The following is an 18290-nucleotide window of genomic DNA, read 5'->3' as shown; positions in this document are numbered from 1 at the left end:
AGAGGTAACCAAATAGCCCTCCAGAGGCAGCACGGCCCCGTCAGCTCAGTGGAAGAGCACCTCTTAGCATTTTCCTCCGCACATTTATTATTGGAACCACTTCTAACAAGAATTTAGTGCCTGTGCATCCTTGGAGAAGGTTTTCTAAGAATAGCAACTCTCCACATGGATCAAAGAGACCCAAGATCACTCTGGCTGCAAGAATACCTGGATGTCCTCCTACCCTTGATATATGGACAGCATGTTAACTCTTCCACATATAGCTTTATTTAGAAACACCTGACCTAAGATGCTGCGGGTATTTGCCAATCAACTCTGAATTACAGGTTTTTTTCCAAAGATGGGGGTGTGCAGTGCAGAATTCAGGTATCATTAGTTCAATCTTCAGAAAGAAGTATCTCCAGAGCATTACACTTTAAACAAGAAGGCAGGGTAGAAAGACCATGGAAGTGGCAACGCACACAGCCTACAGCCTCTGTGTCAAAGAGATTAATCACAGGAGCAGACACAGCATCGACCGGGAGCGGGGGAGGACGAGACCACGCAGCTTGCCAGGCATGGCCACACGGCGCAGGGAGGAGACGTGCAGTGTTTAAGAGCAAGAGTGGGGAGAGATGGCCCCTTTATCTCTCCCCAGCAGTTGCTTGCCTAGATGATCATTAATTAGTTCCAAAACTGCATTTTACAGTGATGACAATGAAGAAAAGTGATGCCAGACTTAGCACATTCATGGGCACATTATCTAAAGACAGATGCTGGTGTGGGATCAGAGCAGGCGTTCCCACTGCATGGGCAATTCTGACCCATTCCTAGTGGTGAAGAGACAGAATTTTTTTAAAGAGAAACACGGGATATAAAAAGCCAGCTTGCTAGGCTGGAAAGGCCTTGGTTTCATGGGGTAATCCTTAGCATGCATCCAAACTGCAAACAACTAGCAATATGTGGACAAACGACTGCAATTTGGTGAGCTTCAGAGTGATTTCCAAGAGGAGGATTAGTGGAAAATGCTGCCTTTAGGACTTGATCCTGAGTAGTTTGCAACAGGATCTCTGAAGCACTTGGCATCAGCACTCCCTGCATATTCATTAATGTTTTGGACTATGGTTGTAACAAGTATCAGCAAGTGTATCTAATTTCATGAAAGAAAATTATTGGTTCACAGTGGAATAACATGGTGCTTTTACTCAAGCAGGCATAAAACATGAGTATGAAATCCCTCATATAATCTCTAGCTATTGTCATTCAATGTTTATCACCCAACACAGTTGAATACAATTCTTATCTTTGATGGATGTGGCACACAATAGCTGCTTTCTTGAGTGCATCATAAATATTAATAGTATTCACACAGCTTCTTAAAATTTGTCATGTCACATTGCTTTCATGGAAACACTCGAAATGTCATTATTTTTGTCCCACCAATAGCAAATTCTCGTTTGGTTTCTTTCTTTTTTACTCTCAAAATTAAATGGTAGAGTATGCTTAACTGAGCAGAGGAAAAAAGGGATAATGGTTCACAATGAGCAATTCCAAGACCTAGTTCAGATGCCCAGAATGAGACTGAAAGGGGGAAAAAAATGCGGTATCCTTTAGAAAATACAGTCCAGTTAAAATTGAAACACTTCATGAAATTGAGGAGATTTGGCTGGAATTTCATTTCCAGAAGAACACTGAGAAAGAAGGCTTACATTATCAAAATGCTCCTACTCTGCCATATTCATAATGGGGCATTTTCACTTAAGAAAAAAAGCTTTTTTTTTTTTTTTTTTTCAAATTTAAACATTTGCACATTATTTAATCAAGTTTAATCAAACACCTCAGTTCAAGGAAATATGGTTTTCCACTGTAAAACAATTTTGATCAATCCAAAATAGCTCTTCTGAATGTCCGTTCACAAAGCATGTTGGAATCTCCTGGCTTGGTTCAGTGGGAGCGAAGCCCGCGCAGGCATTCCTCGGGACATGCGCTGCTCCCGCCTTTCTCCTCCAGCATATTTCAGAGTCAAAGTCTTCCCCTGGACCAAACTTAATCAAATTGTCAGTGGCTTGTATTTTGGTTAATATGTTTCAAGAAATCTTTTCAAATTTCATCTTTCTCCATAAAATTCACCCTGTGATTGTCAGAACATCCATACAAAATAAAAGCATTTAATTCTCTATGACAATTAATTTGAAGACGGTAATAATTGCAGAAGATACTGTCTCTGCTACAGAGACATAAAACACTCGCCATGGGCATGGGAAATATAATAATACAAAAGAAGATTTTCTTTTTTCTTATTCTGTACTCTCTCCACAGCAGTTAATTTGCTTTGAGTTTAAAATCAATCCCCCCAGTGTGGGGTTTTAGGGAAGCTCAAGGCTTCAATCCTGCTCCCATTAATTAACATTAAAATCACACTGAAATCTGTGATCTGGGACTCACAGATTCTGGTTTTATTTAAAAAAAATCTTGATAATCCCTGATATTTCTCAGATGAAGACCTACTCTATATTGAATTAACTTTTAAATATTTTTCCCGTGAAACGGTGAATTTTGTGAATGACAAAATCATGTTCTGTGCAGTTCACTTTACATGCAAAGTAAAACAGAGATGCACTGTATAATTTAAAGGGAACTGGAAGGCCAAAGGTCAAAATTATTTCAAGTAAGAAATATGCATTAAGTGCAATGGATAAACACATATGGGACATTGTGCACATAAATACATTTTAACTAACCCCTAAAAAAGTATGTAAATCATCTGGGTTTGCTAGAAGTGACTGATCCTATTCTGATATTTTTGACACTCAGAATTAAACGTTCTAGGGTTTTATAACTGACCTCAGAGAGGGCAAAGAAAAGAGGCTGCTAAAGCTTTACATTTTCTTATTTTAGTTTAAGGTGAAGGTAAGCTTCTTTCTAAGTCTGGGTCAATTTCCATCTTGGTGTAAATGTGCTCCTTTAATTGGTATCTGAATATAAGTATGCTGCCATTAGGAAAAAAATATTTCTGTAGGAACAATAAATTCTTTAAAGGTTTTTTTTTTTTTTATTTTTAAACACTCCCTTTTTGATAGCTGGAATGAACAGTGGTCTATGTAGGAACATGGACGCTCAAATTCACATTACTTCAGACACCTTTTAACTTGTACTGAATTAAAATGAATGCACAGAAGAAATCTTTTCCCCAAGAAGGGCACAGGAATCGTCATGAATGAAAGCCGTCACAGAATCTGAATAATGGAACAGGACATTATCTCAGCAGACTCATAGACAAAAGCGACGAAGCAGGAGAAGTAGTACCAGGAAACACATCATTTCTAAACTTTAAAATGACTGCTTATTTGACTAGAGGCATCATTCCGCATGGAGAACCACTGCGGACCATGGCTGGCTGTGGATGCATGTGGATCTGTCTTGAGTTTGTGCCATGGCCCCAGCTTGCTTGAGGGCTTGCATATGGAGTCTACTGCTCTCCAGGCATGTGACAATTCCCAGCACAATCCAGGCACCCAAGTCCTGGCTCTTTTATGCAGGGTAGACAAAACCAAGTATTTCAGAGAGGGTTTTTTTATTTAGTCCATCATTTTTGGAAAATCTTCCCACAAAAACATTTTACGTTTTTAATCGAACCTTAAAGCTGGAAAGGCACGCAGCCCTTACTGGGAAAGATATATCAGAACAAGACAGCAGTGGACTCTCCATGAATAAGAGCACAAGGCCATGCCGTCTCTGCAAATGGGGATTTGGTGGCATTCATTCCAAATGGTGTTTAGCCTCCTGTTCCTCAGTAGATACTTGGCAGCCAAAGTTAGAAATACGTTAAAAAAACAAAAGAAACAAACAAAAAAAAACCCCACAAACCGAAAGAAAAAACAAAACAAAACAAAACCAAAAAAAACCCCCACCCTCACTCTGCATTCCTGCTTTTTCTAAAACAAATAAGCAAAGTGTTGCACTCAGCAATTCCCTTTCAGCCTGAGTTATAGAAATGGGCATCTTTAAGAACGATTTTTCTGGGTGTTCATGTCAGTACGTTTGCCAGCAGCAACTGGAGATGCTATTATTCAGCCTCCCATTTAAAAGAAACCTCACTGGAGTACAAACAGCCATCTGCGTTTCTACGTGATTCACAACATTAGTAAACCATTAGTCAACCAATAGCTTACATTTTTGGGGAGGAAACAAGATTTCTGAAGACATAGATTAAATACTTCTAGGATATACAGAAATGTTTCAGGCTGAGGGGCTCAGAGCACTGGTGAAATATTGATAGTTGCATTTGGAAAACACTTTAGAATAATGGCAGTCTGGGAATTACAATTCTATTACTATACAAGAAAGCATCTGTAGCGCATATATCTAAAACACCAGTGCTGCCAGTCACAGACCAAGCCATCATTTTCCTCGATAAGAAGAGAATGCTAGATATTCGTCTATTATTAAACCTATTGTTCCTCAAGCCTTCAGCCTCAGCTGGAGCCTTCTTACAAAAAAAAGTTAAAATACATCTCTTCAATGTCTTGTTCTTTACTTTGACTAAGTTCCTGGTTGCCTAGAAACTCTCCAAAAGACCTGGATTTTTCTTTTTTTAATATTTTTCCCCAGCTAAGTTAGGTAACAGATTAATCCAATCACATTTATTTGTGACAGAAACCTGGATGACAGGCTCAAAGCTGGTGAAGTGTTTGTTTCTTGTACCCCACGAGTCAGAGTCCACTGACTACTTTGCTACCAGCAACTTTCCAAAACTGTGGAAACTGAAGTTTATGTCTATTTAGATCAAGAGAGATAACTGTGAGAATTGTATCACCACTGGATAGAACAGATTTCTTTGTGCTATCAATTTCTATAATTAGCAGGACACACACTTCCACTTTGCAGGTTATTATACTGCAAAATTATTATATTAAGAGAAATCAAGGCATTTTGTTTAGATCCAGCTTTGCAATGTTCTGACAGATCTGCTGGATGCCTAAAACACACTTTGTGATGCATTAGACATCAACCAGATTCACAACTCGCATCCTACTTCAATGCCATAAAACTTGTTTTAAAATAATCACCTGCGGAGTTTACCATTAGTAATCGTAATATCAGAAGGCAGATTCTATTCCTCATATTCAGTAACATAACAAAATAGCGGAACCAAAAAGAGTTTAAAATGTGGTTGTGTTCCACTTTCTCACCTTGATCTGTTATTTTATTAAACACGATGAAAATGGATCACCTTTCTACTTTTTGGGACATTAGTTCCACATGTTAATCTGTACACCAGATGTTGGAAGAATCAATTATCAGGGACATTCATTGTCAAAAAGGAAACAAGATAAGCCTCACAGGAGCAAAGCAGCTGACATTTTCATCTGTCACTCAGCGCATTGTGGAACGTTAAACTGAGCAGCCAGGCCCAGTCTTCAAAAGTATTTAAGTACTTGTATCTTGCAAGAGGACGGTGCAGTAACGCGGTGGACGCAAGAGGATGGTGCAGTCCCCAAAAATAGCGGCCTCAGTACGGTGTTCAGTCTCATTCTTTTCTATAGGTAAAATTTCTCAACAGTTTTTTATCTGAAAAGCCTACGGTAAAAACTTAGACAAAACTAAATATGCTTCCCGGTCTCCTCCAAAGAACCCTCCAGGAGTCAAATATTCCAGCTTCTAAATAGGCTTCAAATTAGGAGGGTAATCCTCCCATCCACGCATTTTTACCTGAATTAAATCGGCTTACATAGTTATGCACAGCTTTAGGTGATAAAACAGCATTTCCATTCTTCAAAGCCACTCATCTGTGCTGTCATTAGTTCTTGACAGTATAAATCCTATCCTCTTTTCAAACCAAAACAGTTTTTAGAGATAATAAGCAATAGTACTGTAAGAATTTTTTAAAGTGTTTTAAAAAGTACCTATAGGAGTATGAAAAGTGATTTACAAATCACTCAGAGACAGGTAAAACTGAGTGAGAGTGACTTAATTTCCATTTAATTTTCCATTCTCATCAAGCTTGGTTTATTCAGGTCTGATTGATTAATGTCTATAAAGTGTTCTCAAAATATAAAACACTACATAAATATTAAATAATAATAGAGTACTTAAGGAAAAAATATTTTGTTAATTTGCATGGAGTTTTAGGAATTAGCATTTATTTATTTTCCTTATGTAAGCAGGCCCATCCAATCCCTTTTAGCTATCAGAAAATGCTCTAGCAGCTACAGGACAATGCACCTTCACGTATTTTATTCGCCACAGTTCACAGAAAATGAATTTAGAATGACTTGCAAAGTCATACTTATAGAGGAATGCACGCACATAGATGGTTTTCATTCATTTTCAAATCCACTCTCCCTCCTAACAGGAACCCAGCTGCACAGCTTCCGAGATTAGAACAGCAACACTCAGAAGGATTTCAGATTGCTACGTTTTGAGCTTTGTGTCTTCTCAGCCTGTTGTCCAAAGAATGCAGAATTTCACTGACCACTTATAAAGCAAACTGAAAAAAAGTAACTAAGAAAGAATCGTATATTTCCCTGCATACTTACAGATGGGTATCTTAGAACACCTTGTCTCAATACACGTATTTTTATACCTCTACAGCTATACAAGAGGACAATTATGCATATATCCAATTTTCACGCTCAGAAAGGGTGAATTTCCCAATCCAGCCTCATTTACAGAAATAAAACCTTCCAGGAACAAACCGCAGGCTGTCGGTATAAGCACTTTGGGAGATCAGTTAGTTTATAAAACAAAGACCAGGTAGGAGAGGTAGGTGAGGCCCAGGTTTCATCTCAGCATAAGTCAATGACCATTGAATACAAAAAACCCCAAACAATCTGTTTCTAAAATGGTGTAAAACGCACACAGCAATACCATCTGGGATCAGATCCTACATGAGGCTGGAAATGGTGCCAGTGAGACGATAAGCACTTCGCACTCTGAACTGATTTTGCACTGGTGTTCCAGTCACCTGCTAAGAGGTAAGAAAGCCATGTTTGGACTAAACAAAAACTGGGAGTTTCACGTCTGAAAACATTCCTCAAGTAAAACCAACTGTGTTCTCTCCAACAACTTTGGCTGTACACATGCAGACTGGGTCAATTCCTTTTCCACATTCTTCTCAGCAGCTGCGAATGATGGAAATGAGAGTATAGCTTAACAAGAGCATTCCCCACTATGTTCCTCTATAATAAGTGCTACAGGACAGAAGCCTCTCAGCAGGCATCTATCTACAGGCAGAGCCCTAAGAACAACTCCGCAAAGAAAGGTGACCCTTACAGCAGCAGTGGGGTTACCACAGCTGCCATCCAAACCAGCTCCTGAGAGCGGTGGAGGCTGCACGCATTTGTGATCACCCATCTTGATATTTTCTCTTTTCTTTGCCGTGCCAGCCCAGGATGGTCTGCACTCTGATGGCATCCTCTCTGTGCGCCTTCCCACTGTGCACAGAGTCTACATTGCCCACCCAGAAGTAGAGATGCGACTTTCATAAAGCAAATCCTAAATTACTGGACTGTGCTGTTTCCATCTGGATGTGGTTCCCTTGGAAATCCCAACTCTCTGGCCCTGTGCGGTTGCTGCGACTGGATGTTTCAATTAGAAGAAGCTCAAGGATTTGAGGAGAACTGTCAGATGATGCAGAAAGGGGGCTCTCTTTCAATATGAAATTTTGTTTGTATTTTCTCTCATCAGTGCAAATGTTTTATCTATTTACATATTTTGAAGGCACTGAATTTGGCAATAAATAACACTGAGATTCATTATATGGAGGATCATTCAAATTAAAATGGATAGTTTGAGAGGAATTCCCAATATTCCAAGGCTGTATTATAATCCTCTTCAAAAAAGTATGCAAATCACCCCAAGAAACCCACAGTATTTTTACAGTTATCATACAGAATAGTTGGGTTTGCTACACTAAGTATTTCTACTTTTCTCACTAAGCATTTTGACTTTTCTCACACTCTAACAAGTTTCCACTTACTTCCTAATGTCCCTATCAAGGCTTGAAAAATCTCCGTTCCCTTTTAGTCACAGCGTGTAGGCATTGCAGTTTATCATAATGCTCTTTCACCGAGTTGTGTTGGATAAGCTCATCTCCGGAGCAGGCACAGGGCACAGCCCACAGGTGCTGCCCTGGCCAGGATTTCACCTGTCGACTCTCCCTGCCCCAGCTTCCTTCTGTGCATCTCCAAACAGTGCTCATTAATGCACTGCTGATTTGATACCAAAGGACTAGCCAGAAATAATCTGCAATACCAATTCATTACAGCAAGATTGTCTGCTAATAAGGAGCTATTTTTTGCTACATAATGCGCAAAAATCAGCTGTATCTTCACTTAGAAAAACCCAAAAGCAATAAAACCAAAAAAATGCCTTTCAAGCTTGCTACCAAATGTAAATGTTAAGAACATGAGATTTGATGTTAAGGGCTTCATAAACTCACTAAAGCAAAAAATCAGCGCTTTTCATCAGGCTATTATTCAAATGTTACCATGCAGTCTACCGTATCTTTATCTAAAAAAAAAAAAAAAAAGCAAGCTAGTAACGAGAAAAATATCCCAACCACTATCTCCAGAGCCACCACAATGCAACGACAGAATAAATTATCTGCAGGCTCTTTCGATTTTCTCCTGTTTAAGAAAGTAGCATGGAAAACAAAGATAAACTCATGACCAACTGCAGCAACAAAACAGCAATATTCCAAACCACATGGAAGAGGATGTCATCATATTAAAAGAACCAAAGCGTCCTGCAGAAAGAGATCCACACATTGAAGTTCATTTTTGTTTTGCAGGATTTCACAGCCAATTTCTCCTCCAGTAAACTTACTGAATCCACCTCAGTATTCTTACTGGAAAGAAATTTTTCCTTTTCATGAGACTGAGCTGCACTTCTTCGTGCAAATGCCGTTGTCATTACCACTGAACCACCATGTGGTTTTGGTAATCCCATCAAAACATTCACTCTTGCAAATCAAAGATTAAATGTTTACCTCAAACTTTAAACTCTCCAAAGAACTCTCTGTTCTCATCTATAAGCATTCAATGTTTATAACAAAACAGTGGATATGCTGAAAAGGAACAGCAAGTAATCTATGCTCAGCACAATGGCAAAGGCACAGAACACACTGGGTTCTGGACCCTTCTGTGGTGCTCTTCTGGGGGACCAAGGTCCAGGAGATGACAAAACTCTCCTTTACAGCTACCACCTGCACTCAGAGGGAGACTGCCTTACCAACGAGCCAGGCAATTCTTGAAGAGGAATGAACATTAAAATGCATTTAGTTCAGTCAGAAACCCTGGGCCTCGGGAACGTGTTTCCCTGAACAACACGGGATGATGCACAAAGCAGTTATTTTTCGCTCCTGACTGGGCAATGCAGTGCCAGAACCTGCACCAGTTAGCAAGTGTTAAATGAAGCAGCACTGCAAACTGGGAAACACAGGGGAAAGAAATGCAAATACAAGCTGTTGTTCCTGCCATGGCTGTCATCAATTCTCTTACCAGCCTTGGGCCAAGCCAGTCAGGGATGCTCACATGCAACAACAAAGTAATAGCCCACATGAGACCCCCATTTAAGAACTAAGATCATAAATTCACAAAAGAAGCTTTTTGCTTTACTCCATGGTTACTTTACAATGACAAAGCATCAGAGATTAGATTAGCTCCACTTAAAATTCAGGTTCAGCCTCAGATTTTGTCCAAGGACGTTTAGAGACAGCTGAAGTGGCCAACATCTGCCATAACAGCAAAGAGATGAAGCGAAACCCCGGCAAAACCCTGGCAGAGACAGCAGCAAAGCTCTGATCCAACATTCACAATGGGCTTTTGGGTTGGATTTGCTTTTCTTTTCTATCTGTGGTGCTCTCCACGCTATTTGTTTGAAACCGGCAATGCTGTGTGCAAGACTGTTCATGAACCACATTCTGTCATTATTGTATCTGATTTACCACTACTATTTGATAATATTCCATCCACGCAACTGGAGTTTTGTTTCATCCCCTACATACTTCAAAAAAAAAGCATGGGGAAAAAAATTATCTATTGACTTTTCTGCATATAATTTCTCCTTTATCACTGGGCTGCCAGTAGCGTAGCGTTTGGCAGGAGGAACTAGAAATTAAAATAATTTCAGGTCTTGTTTACCTTTACAAGCACCTTTCCTTGCTTCTGTCCCAGTAGGAGAAGCTAGTGGTCATGCAGAGGAAAACACCGGTATTTGTTCTTTATATGGTGTAATAGAAAGAAAACCAGCACAGAGTGACTCAGAAAGGAAGAGCAAATGTTCATGAGAAGAAACAAAAATTACCAGTGTTTCTGAGGGAACTGCTGTAACATTCAGGCTCTCTGGCTGTTTCTCTAGTTTTACACCGGAACACCCTCACTGAAATCACTGGTCATGCAAAAGCTCTAATACTAAAAAAGTCCATCAGGCCCAAATGTAGACCAAAGGTCCCTCCTAGAAAAGGTGTGTTTGATTTTAGAAGAGATATTTGCATTTTTTAAACAAACCGTCGGCTTTGAGCTTTCTGCACACATACACCTTAAACCCTGCCTAGAAAATATGGCCAACACCTTCATCTTCAGAAAGTATTTTGTCCTTTCTTTATACCTCAAAACGGACCTTTTATTAAACTGACACTTTGCAGCTCACTAGACTGTGTGGCTCTTTGGGGAAAAGCAAAGCAGAAAACAGTCCAGTTGTTTGGTTTAGCAATGAAGTTTCCCACACATGCATGCTAATTTATTTCATTGAAAATGTCCCAACTAATTGCAACATTTAGCCTTAGAGCACATGCATGGCAGTCACTTTAATACACCAGAAGACAATGGCTCCAAAGGAGCTATTACCATGTACCAGGCCAATAATCCACAAACGGTAAAGGATTTTCACAAAAGGCTCAAATGGTTTCCAAGGAGCCATTACGGCATATCAGGTAAATAAAATATTATTGAAATGTATTTTTTGCATTTAAATCACTTGCAGCAGGTGCATAGGAAGTAGCATATAATAAAATGGCTCACATTCCCTTGAATACTAATGAGAATCAACAGACACATTTAGCAAAAAGAAGAAGCAGCAAGTCCTTACCATCGCAAGAGGAACAATCCCCACAAACATTGTTCGGCTGACAAAGATCTCGGAGACCACCAGTTCGCTCACGGAGTCATCTCGAGGGTATTCCACCTGCCAGGTAATTTGCTGGGCCCCGGCTGGGCTGCTCGTGTTGTCGATCTCAAAGTCCATCTGCAGGATCTCGTAGGAGGACATGTTTGCTCTGGAAAAAAAAAAAAACAAACAAAATTGCCCACAACATCAGTAGGATGTCAATGACAAAATACATTTTGATTTTTCTTCTCTATTCACCATCAAATTCAACATGCAGGCTTGAAGACACCGACAGAAACCTAAATCAAACACGCTGGGAAACAGCCAGACTTCATAGATAAGGTGACACCGTATCTTTTAGTTTCCTGAAATGGAGGCATTTTTCCCATTAAACTCAGGCATTCATTTTCCATAATCACAATGAACTTACAGAACAAGTCCTAAATCCTGGGAATTGCATTGCACAGATGTTGCTAAATTATTTAATATAGCATTATTATAATTTTTTTGCTGCAAATACTGATGTTCCAAAACAACAAAACACTTGGCCATTCCTCATGCTGTATCAGAAATGAGCTTTTTGGGGAGGGGAGGGAAGTCTTTCAAACCCAAACTTGTCTTTATTCCAGTGAAAAAATGGATTTGCAGAAATTATACATGACAAAAAATGGGAGGTAGATTATCCTTATTTTCAATTCATGAAAACATTCTTCTCGACAGTGGTGCAGACTTGTAATTATATGGCGATCAATATATATTCCTCACCCGGAAATAAAAATTTAAAGGTAAAGAAATGGATGTAAATGCACAGCATTCAGAACTGTATTACTTCTGCATCTTTTGTTAACAACAACATGTAGCACTCTCCTCTGGTCCAACACTATGTAAATATTAATAATTAATCCTCAGGTTAGAAAGACAGATCTTATCTTCTTGTTACAGAGACGAAAGCAGACACCAAGTTTTAACCAGCAGCACTTGGCATATCCGCAGCAGGGACCTATTTAGAAAGCAGACCTTTGCTCATCAGCACTTTACTTCCACAAAAATTAAGGTACTTTACAAAGCAGCATACACATTCCCTCCCCAGTTTCCCAGACAGACACCTGCAGCGTGGAGACCTGATGCAGCTAAACAGGGAGGTGGGACGGAAAGGCAGCTAACCTGACTGCAGACCCAGATGCTTAACTGTATTCTGTTGAAGAGACAAACGATGTTATCAAAATTACTGAAGTTTCAGGGTACATGCTCATAAAATAGGTTAAAATCTGAATTTGCAGCACGCTAGGCCATTCTGTAACAACTCGAATGTGCTCTTACTGTGAGCATGAGATAGCTTGCTCCCAATCTAGGGATGCGTCCTGTGCATGCAGACACCCCACAGTCACATCACCTGCCCTCTGTAACTTCACCATCTATCCTGTCCCACGGTATGTTATTTCTGTGCCCTTACCCTAAAGAAGTGACTCCAAGAGCTGTGTCCACAGAAAGTTTTAGCCTGCCGCTACAAAGAACAGAGACTGAAAACATCCTTTTCCTCTTCCCAACTGCACAGAGGCAGAATCTGTTTTTGCCATATGTTTTTGAAGGCACATTGTAAAGGAAAGAAATCTGAACAGGAATTATTGATTTTTGTGTTTTCTTTCTGACAACAAACAACACAAACATATGCTCAATGCCTGGAGGATAAATATTTTCCATGCTGACAGAAGATAATATCCACCTCAAGGCAAAACTAGAAGCTATTAAGGCATCTTTTGGGTGGGCAACCAGACATCAGCAAAACCCTTTTAAGACAAGTATTATTACACAATACTAGGGATGTAATTAAACCATTTCTGTTAAAAACATAACCACTGTGGGCACCACGATGGAGTACTCAACTTCATAGTTTTCTGCGTATCACTTCTGGCAGTTTGTTTTATCTAAATTCCATAAAATTAATTTTCTCACAACACAGAAATAAAATTTAGAGATGAGCTTTACACTAACTATGGATCTAGATAGTGGGCTTTTCAAGGTATGTTTAGATCTGCAATTTAGGTTCAATCTGTTCAAGTCAATAGTTGCCACTCACAAAAACAGCCACAAACGGTTTCAAATTCAGAACAAAACCAAAAGGGTTTTACTTTAGATTCACCAGTTAAATAATATGTCAGGTTAGTCTGCCCTGATAAATCCATTCCACATGTCCCACTGACGAGCACTCCTTTGAGCTCGGTCCACCATGCCTTCAATTATTCCTTTCCTGGTTTTCTTTTCACACATCCAAAAAGTAACCATAATAGTGCTTTTACATTTTTAAGACAGTCTGGGACTCAGATCTCCCTAAGAGAAGCGTGTGTGTGCCTTGCCTATATAGCAAGCTGAAGTAATTGCCAGGGAGCAAAATGACTCTTGTGGCTGTAAATACGCAAAGACCTTCACTGCATCCTTAGCACGGCTGTGTAGATATAAAAGACATAAGTTTCATTTAAAGGCAGATGTGGTTATACACTGCTGGATTAGAAATAAGTCTGCGTGCATCTAGAAAAGAGCAGCAACTCACATACATAAACCTTCCTCAGATCTAACTAATATTAATGTATGAACTAAAGCAAAGCCAACTTCTCAGGTCTCCCAGGACACAGGACTTCCTTGGTCCTCGTTCCATAAAGAATCCTTAGCATCACCTGGAAAAGCAACATGGCTTGTCAAATCTTTTCTGCTGTCTCAGAAGCAAATCACGTAGCATAAAATATTAATATTGATTAAAGAACGATCCAATTCTTTTCACTTGGACTTTTGCTGAAAGAGATGGACTTACTGTATCTAACCGTCTTTCACTTACAGAGTTTCTCCATCAAGTGTATAGCTTTAGCAAACCAGCATTCAACTTTCTGGACTCCTTTATTCACCAGCAGGTTTCCAGTTACCTTCAGAACAGCAGGTCAATGAATTTTCTCTAAAATTATGATCTCCCTTTTTCCCTCTTTAGGACAAAGATTCAGCCTTCAAGCAATGCCTAGCGTTATAGTATCTGGGACACAGAGTACCCCACGGACCAATCCGCCCTCTTTGTTCTAAGTCTCTTCCCAGGTTACAACTATAATGAACCCATGATAAAACCTGAGAAGTGAATTTCTTTCTTGCTCAGACTAGTGCCTTCCTACTGGCCGCTGCATCTCTTAGCCTACAGGAGCTTCTCTCCTAGAGGAAGGATTGGTGCTATATTCATAATTCCTGCAATTTATTAACCATCCTCTATATTACCGTGCAGGAGACCACTGCCTTTCTCCACTGAAATTGATGGAGGTTGCTAAAGTAAAACCAGAGATAAATTAAACCATAATCAAGACCTTAAAGGTTAGCATTTACTTATGTCAGCTCCGTTAGCTGATAAATCCACATTGCAACACCTGTATATACATTTCTTTCCTGGCTATACAGCATTACACTATAACCCTTTTTAAAAGAAGTCCCTCCACTCTACCACGGCAAATCTTCAGCTTTTAGCCTGATTTGTAGCTGGTGGCCAATATGTTGGTCTTTGTAGTCACTGTTGATCTGCAACTGCCTGGTGAAGACAAAACGCTACCAGTGGGAAAATCCACTAGCAGAGAAGACGACGACTGTAACTCATGCTGTTATCAGCCATTAAATCCTGCTAAACCAAACTTTATCCTATAAAGATTTTTCAGCTTTTTCTTGCAACTTATTCCATTTTTCTCTTAAATAAGTTTGCACAATTGGGAAGAGTCTGATGGAATCCAAGGATTATAAATCACTTCCCCTTTCCACATCTTTCTTCTCTTTTTTAGTTAAATATTTCTATTGTCCAGTGAAGTCTTTTCCCGGTTTAGAAGGATTTTGCCAAACCCTAGTTTAGAGGAGCAATAAAAAATAAAAAGTCAAAATTACTTTTATAAAAAAAGATTATTTCCTGCAAGCACAAGGAAAAGACCTTATAATTTTAGGCAGCTGGCATGCTTGCTAATAAGTCCATTTCTATGGAAATGAGTTCATAACTATTAATTTTGCCTGCTCCTGATCTATTCTTGATGAGCCTTTCAAATTTAGAAAAGCGCTTCATGATTCTCTCAATTTGGTAATTACTAACTCCCTTTGATGAATCCATCCCAGTGTTTCAGACATGAGACATTCATTACACATTTTTCTTTCTGGTGAGAGGAGAAAAAGAAAACATGGCCTTGGATTTATTTCCTCTCGCCAACTCCAGTAAGTAGGCCCTCTTTTCAACTTGCAATTTATAATCCTGTTTGTGTACTTTCACAATGCTGCCTCTGTTAGGTGCTAGAAGAACCCCCAAAACCTTGAGATTTCTGCAGAATTTCCTGTTGTCTAGCCTCATATAAATCTAAGGCATTCAAACCGGGTCCCCAACAGCCCAGCAAGCCTTATTCTGTACCCAGCCGTTAGCAGGCATGGTTGGGATCCCAACCTGGAATAGAAGAGAACAGGGTTTTAGCACAGAATGGTAAATCCATGCCAAATAAAGCCAACGCTAGCTCCAAATGACTCCAGAATAAGAAGAGAAGAGTTAATCAGGACACGAAAATGTTGCTAAGTCACAGAACTGTCCTGCAAGGGACATGTCCAGGCAGGCGGCTGCAGAGCCCACCTGCCTTGCTCGGCTCATCAAGCTGAACCTGAAGCATCTCCTCGGGCTGTACATTCAGCCACAAAGGAGTGAGCACTCCACCCAGAGGCAAAGCCTCTCCTCAGTGAAAAACACTCTACCTGTGGAACAAATCACAGGCTGCACAAGCCACTAGAAAAACAAGGCCTGGGTTTCAAGTGCTCCTGAGCACCTTAGAGAACTCTTGCGTTATGGCATTCAGATGCTTTGTACAGATTCACACTGGTTTTGGAGGGCTATCTATCATGTTACCTTGTTACATATATTCTGATTGATTTTCTTCCCGAATCTGCTAGCGTATGCAAACAGCAGGAAAAAAAAAATATATATTTTAAATCTGAATCTAAAAAAAAAAAATCCAATATCAGATTTTGTTTCTCTACATTTATTACCTTACTAAGCATTTATATGGAACTGCATAGGCTTCCCCCCCCCAAAAAAAAAATAATAGACTACTGTGAAGGTCCACCACAGCTCTAATGTTAGAGGTTTAAATATGTACTACAAAATCACTTGGCATTGAAATAATACTGAATTCAATTTATTCCTAATTTTTGTCTAAAACAAACATGGAATTACTGAATTAAGTACTGGAATGATACACAGTGATTGATGTTATGATGGCAGTGACAGTCTAAATAGTTAGTAGTTACCTTAAATAAACAAATGTCTATTTTTAGCTATTAAGAAAGATTTATGTTGCTAACCAAACTGAAAAGCCTACGTCTTTTTAGAGAGAATGAAATACGCAGAACGGCCCAGTGACAGATGCCCGTGCAGGGCACTGTGCAGTGCATTCAGCGGAGTGTGCCACTGCCGCTCAGAGGGTTTGCTGGCTCCCACTGCCAGTTCATCAACAATTTAGTTGATAAAAGTCAGACCCTTCTATTAGTGCAGTTGGCTATTACAGGAAATCATGAGTTTCATTCATTCATAAAATAATGTTTTCAGTAAATGGCAATCTGTTTATGAGGCCCACAACAGTGTAAAAACAAAAGTCTAAAAAAATGGAGCAGACACTAGGTACTTGAAAATAATAAAATATCTGGTACCATGTTGCTTGAGAATCTTTCCAAGGTTAATAATGGTCAATTCTTTCTCTCTCTGACAAATTGTCATAAAATTCAATGAGAACAGGATTACATAAGCAAGGTACATTAGTTTATAAAACATTTCAGTAATATAGGTCACTCCTTTGATCTCAAGAGGATTAATTTCATAAGTATGGTTTACTGAAGAGCAAACACTTACAAGAGGAGGCTTTTCAGGGACTGACTGGAAATGCACAAGACCCTAATTTCCTGCTGAAGTCAAATGAAGCAGCAGACAGCCGGGACCTCTTGGGGAAAAGATCCAGACTAAAGGTCCTGACCTTCTCCCCCTAAGGAAATTAAGATCCCAGAAGCCCAAGATGAAGAAAATGAGAGCAAATACCTACTAATGGAGCAGCATCCGGTTTCTGAATTATGAAGGTTTGCATACTGTCAGCCCTTATACTTTGCTGAGTGCCGCTCTCCTGAATGCGGGCACTGGCTAACAGGAACTGGCAGCAACTAAGACTCTTAAAGCCAGGACATCTTTTAGCAGCTACAACATCCTTAAGCGCAGATCGTACTTGAGAACAACTTACTGGTGCGAGACGGCTACACCTTGTGTTAAATACAAAGTTTGACTTGATAATGGATGTTAAAACCTAAACCCTTTTCTCCCAGCATATATAATTTCCATTAGGCTGGAAGGACACAAAGCTGTGTCCAAGCTTGGAAGCAGCCTACTCACACTGTTCTCCCAGGGTAGTTTGCTGAGAAAGGGCCTCATCCTGAAGAGCAGTGGAGATGGGAGCCCTGCAGGTATCCCTGTCGAGTGTTGCAGTGTGGATGAACGTCCCTAGAGGCCAGGGCAAACTACCTGTGCGTCCTGAGTATTTTTCATCAACATGGAAACCTTCAGATGACACAGCGCCACTGCCCCTTAGTGCGTAGCCCCCAGAGGTCTTTGTTCTGCTGAGGGAAAACAGACAGTTGGGGGTGCAAGGAAGGCACAAACACTTGAAAAAAGCCCTGCTCACTCTTCATCCTTGCAACAGCACAGAAGTGCAAGGAAGAAGTCCCAAATGTTGAACAAAGACAGGATGGATGGCAGGTTGCAAGTAAATCTGACGGGATGGAAAAAGGGGTGGTTTCCTCTCATGATGCATTTCAAAATGACAATTTACAGCTTGCTCTGTTTTCTAACAGAGAACTTGCTCTGTTGTCCAGTTTACTTTATACCGGCTACAGGCTTTTTTGCCTGATCTTGTTTTTCTTTCACTGCTGTAAAAATTCATGCTCTTCACAGCTACATGGGCAATGTAAATGGCTACAAAGGATAAAACCAAACTGCTAAATCTGTTAAGAATGTATGGATTGACACAGCACTCTCTAATAATCCAGTAAAAGCCATAAAACCAAGAAGAAAATATTTTTGTTTAAAACACACCACCCAAACCAGGTATTATTCACGTTATTTTGCTTAGCCGACATTTTCCCCACAACTGAAAACAATAAATCTAGATAATGAGCAA

At 39.8% G+C, this 18290-nt stretch overlaps 1 protein-coding gene across 1 annotated transcript in view; it reads right to left on the bottom strand.

Annotated features, from left to right (window-relative positions):
* The window catches only part of TMEM132B (transmembrane protein 132B), a 254428-nt gene that overhangs the window by 68462 nt on the left and 167676 nt on the right, over positions 1-18290 (bottom strand). The window contains exon 4 of the mRNA XM_054219948.1: positions 11071-11257. Within this exon, the coding sequence (XP_054075923.1) occupies positions 11071-11257 (187 nt within the window). The remainder of the gene's footprint in view (positions 1-11070; positions 11258-18290) is intronic.

Source organism: Rissa tridactyla, chromosome 13 (assembly GCF_028500815.1).
Source record: "Rissa tridactyla isolate bRisTri1 chromosome 13, bRisTri1.patW.cur.20221130, whole genome shotgun sequence".
Lineage (NCBI taxonomy): Eukaryota > Metazoa > Chordata > Aves > Charadriiformes > Laridae > Rissa > Rissa tridactyla.
Note: the sequence above shows the minus strand (reverse complement) of the source record. Positions and strands in the feature narration are given on the sequence as shown.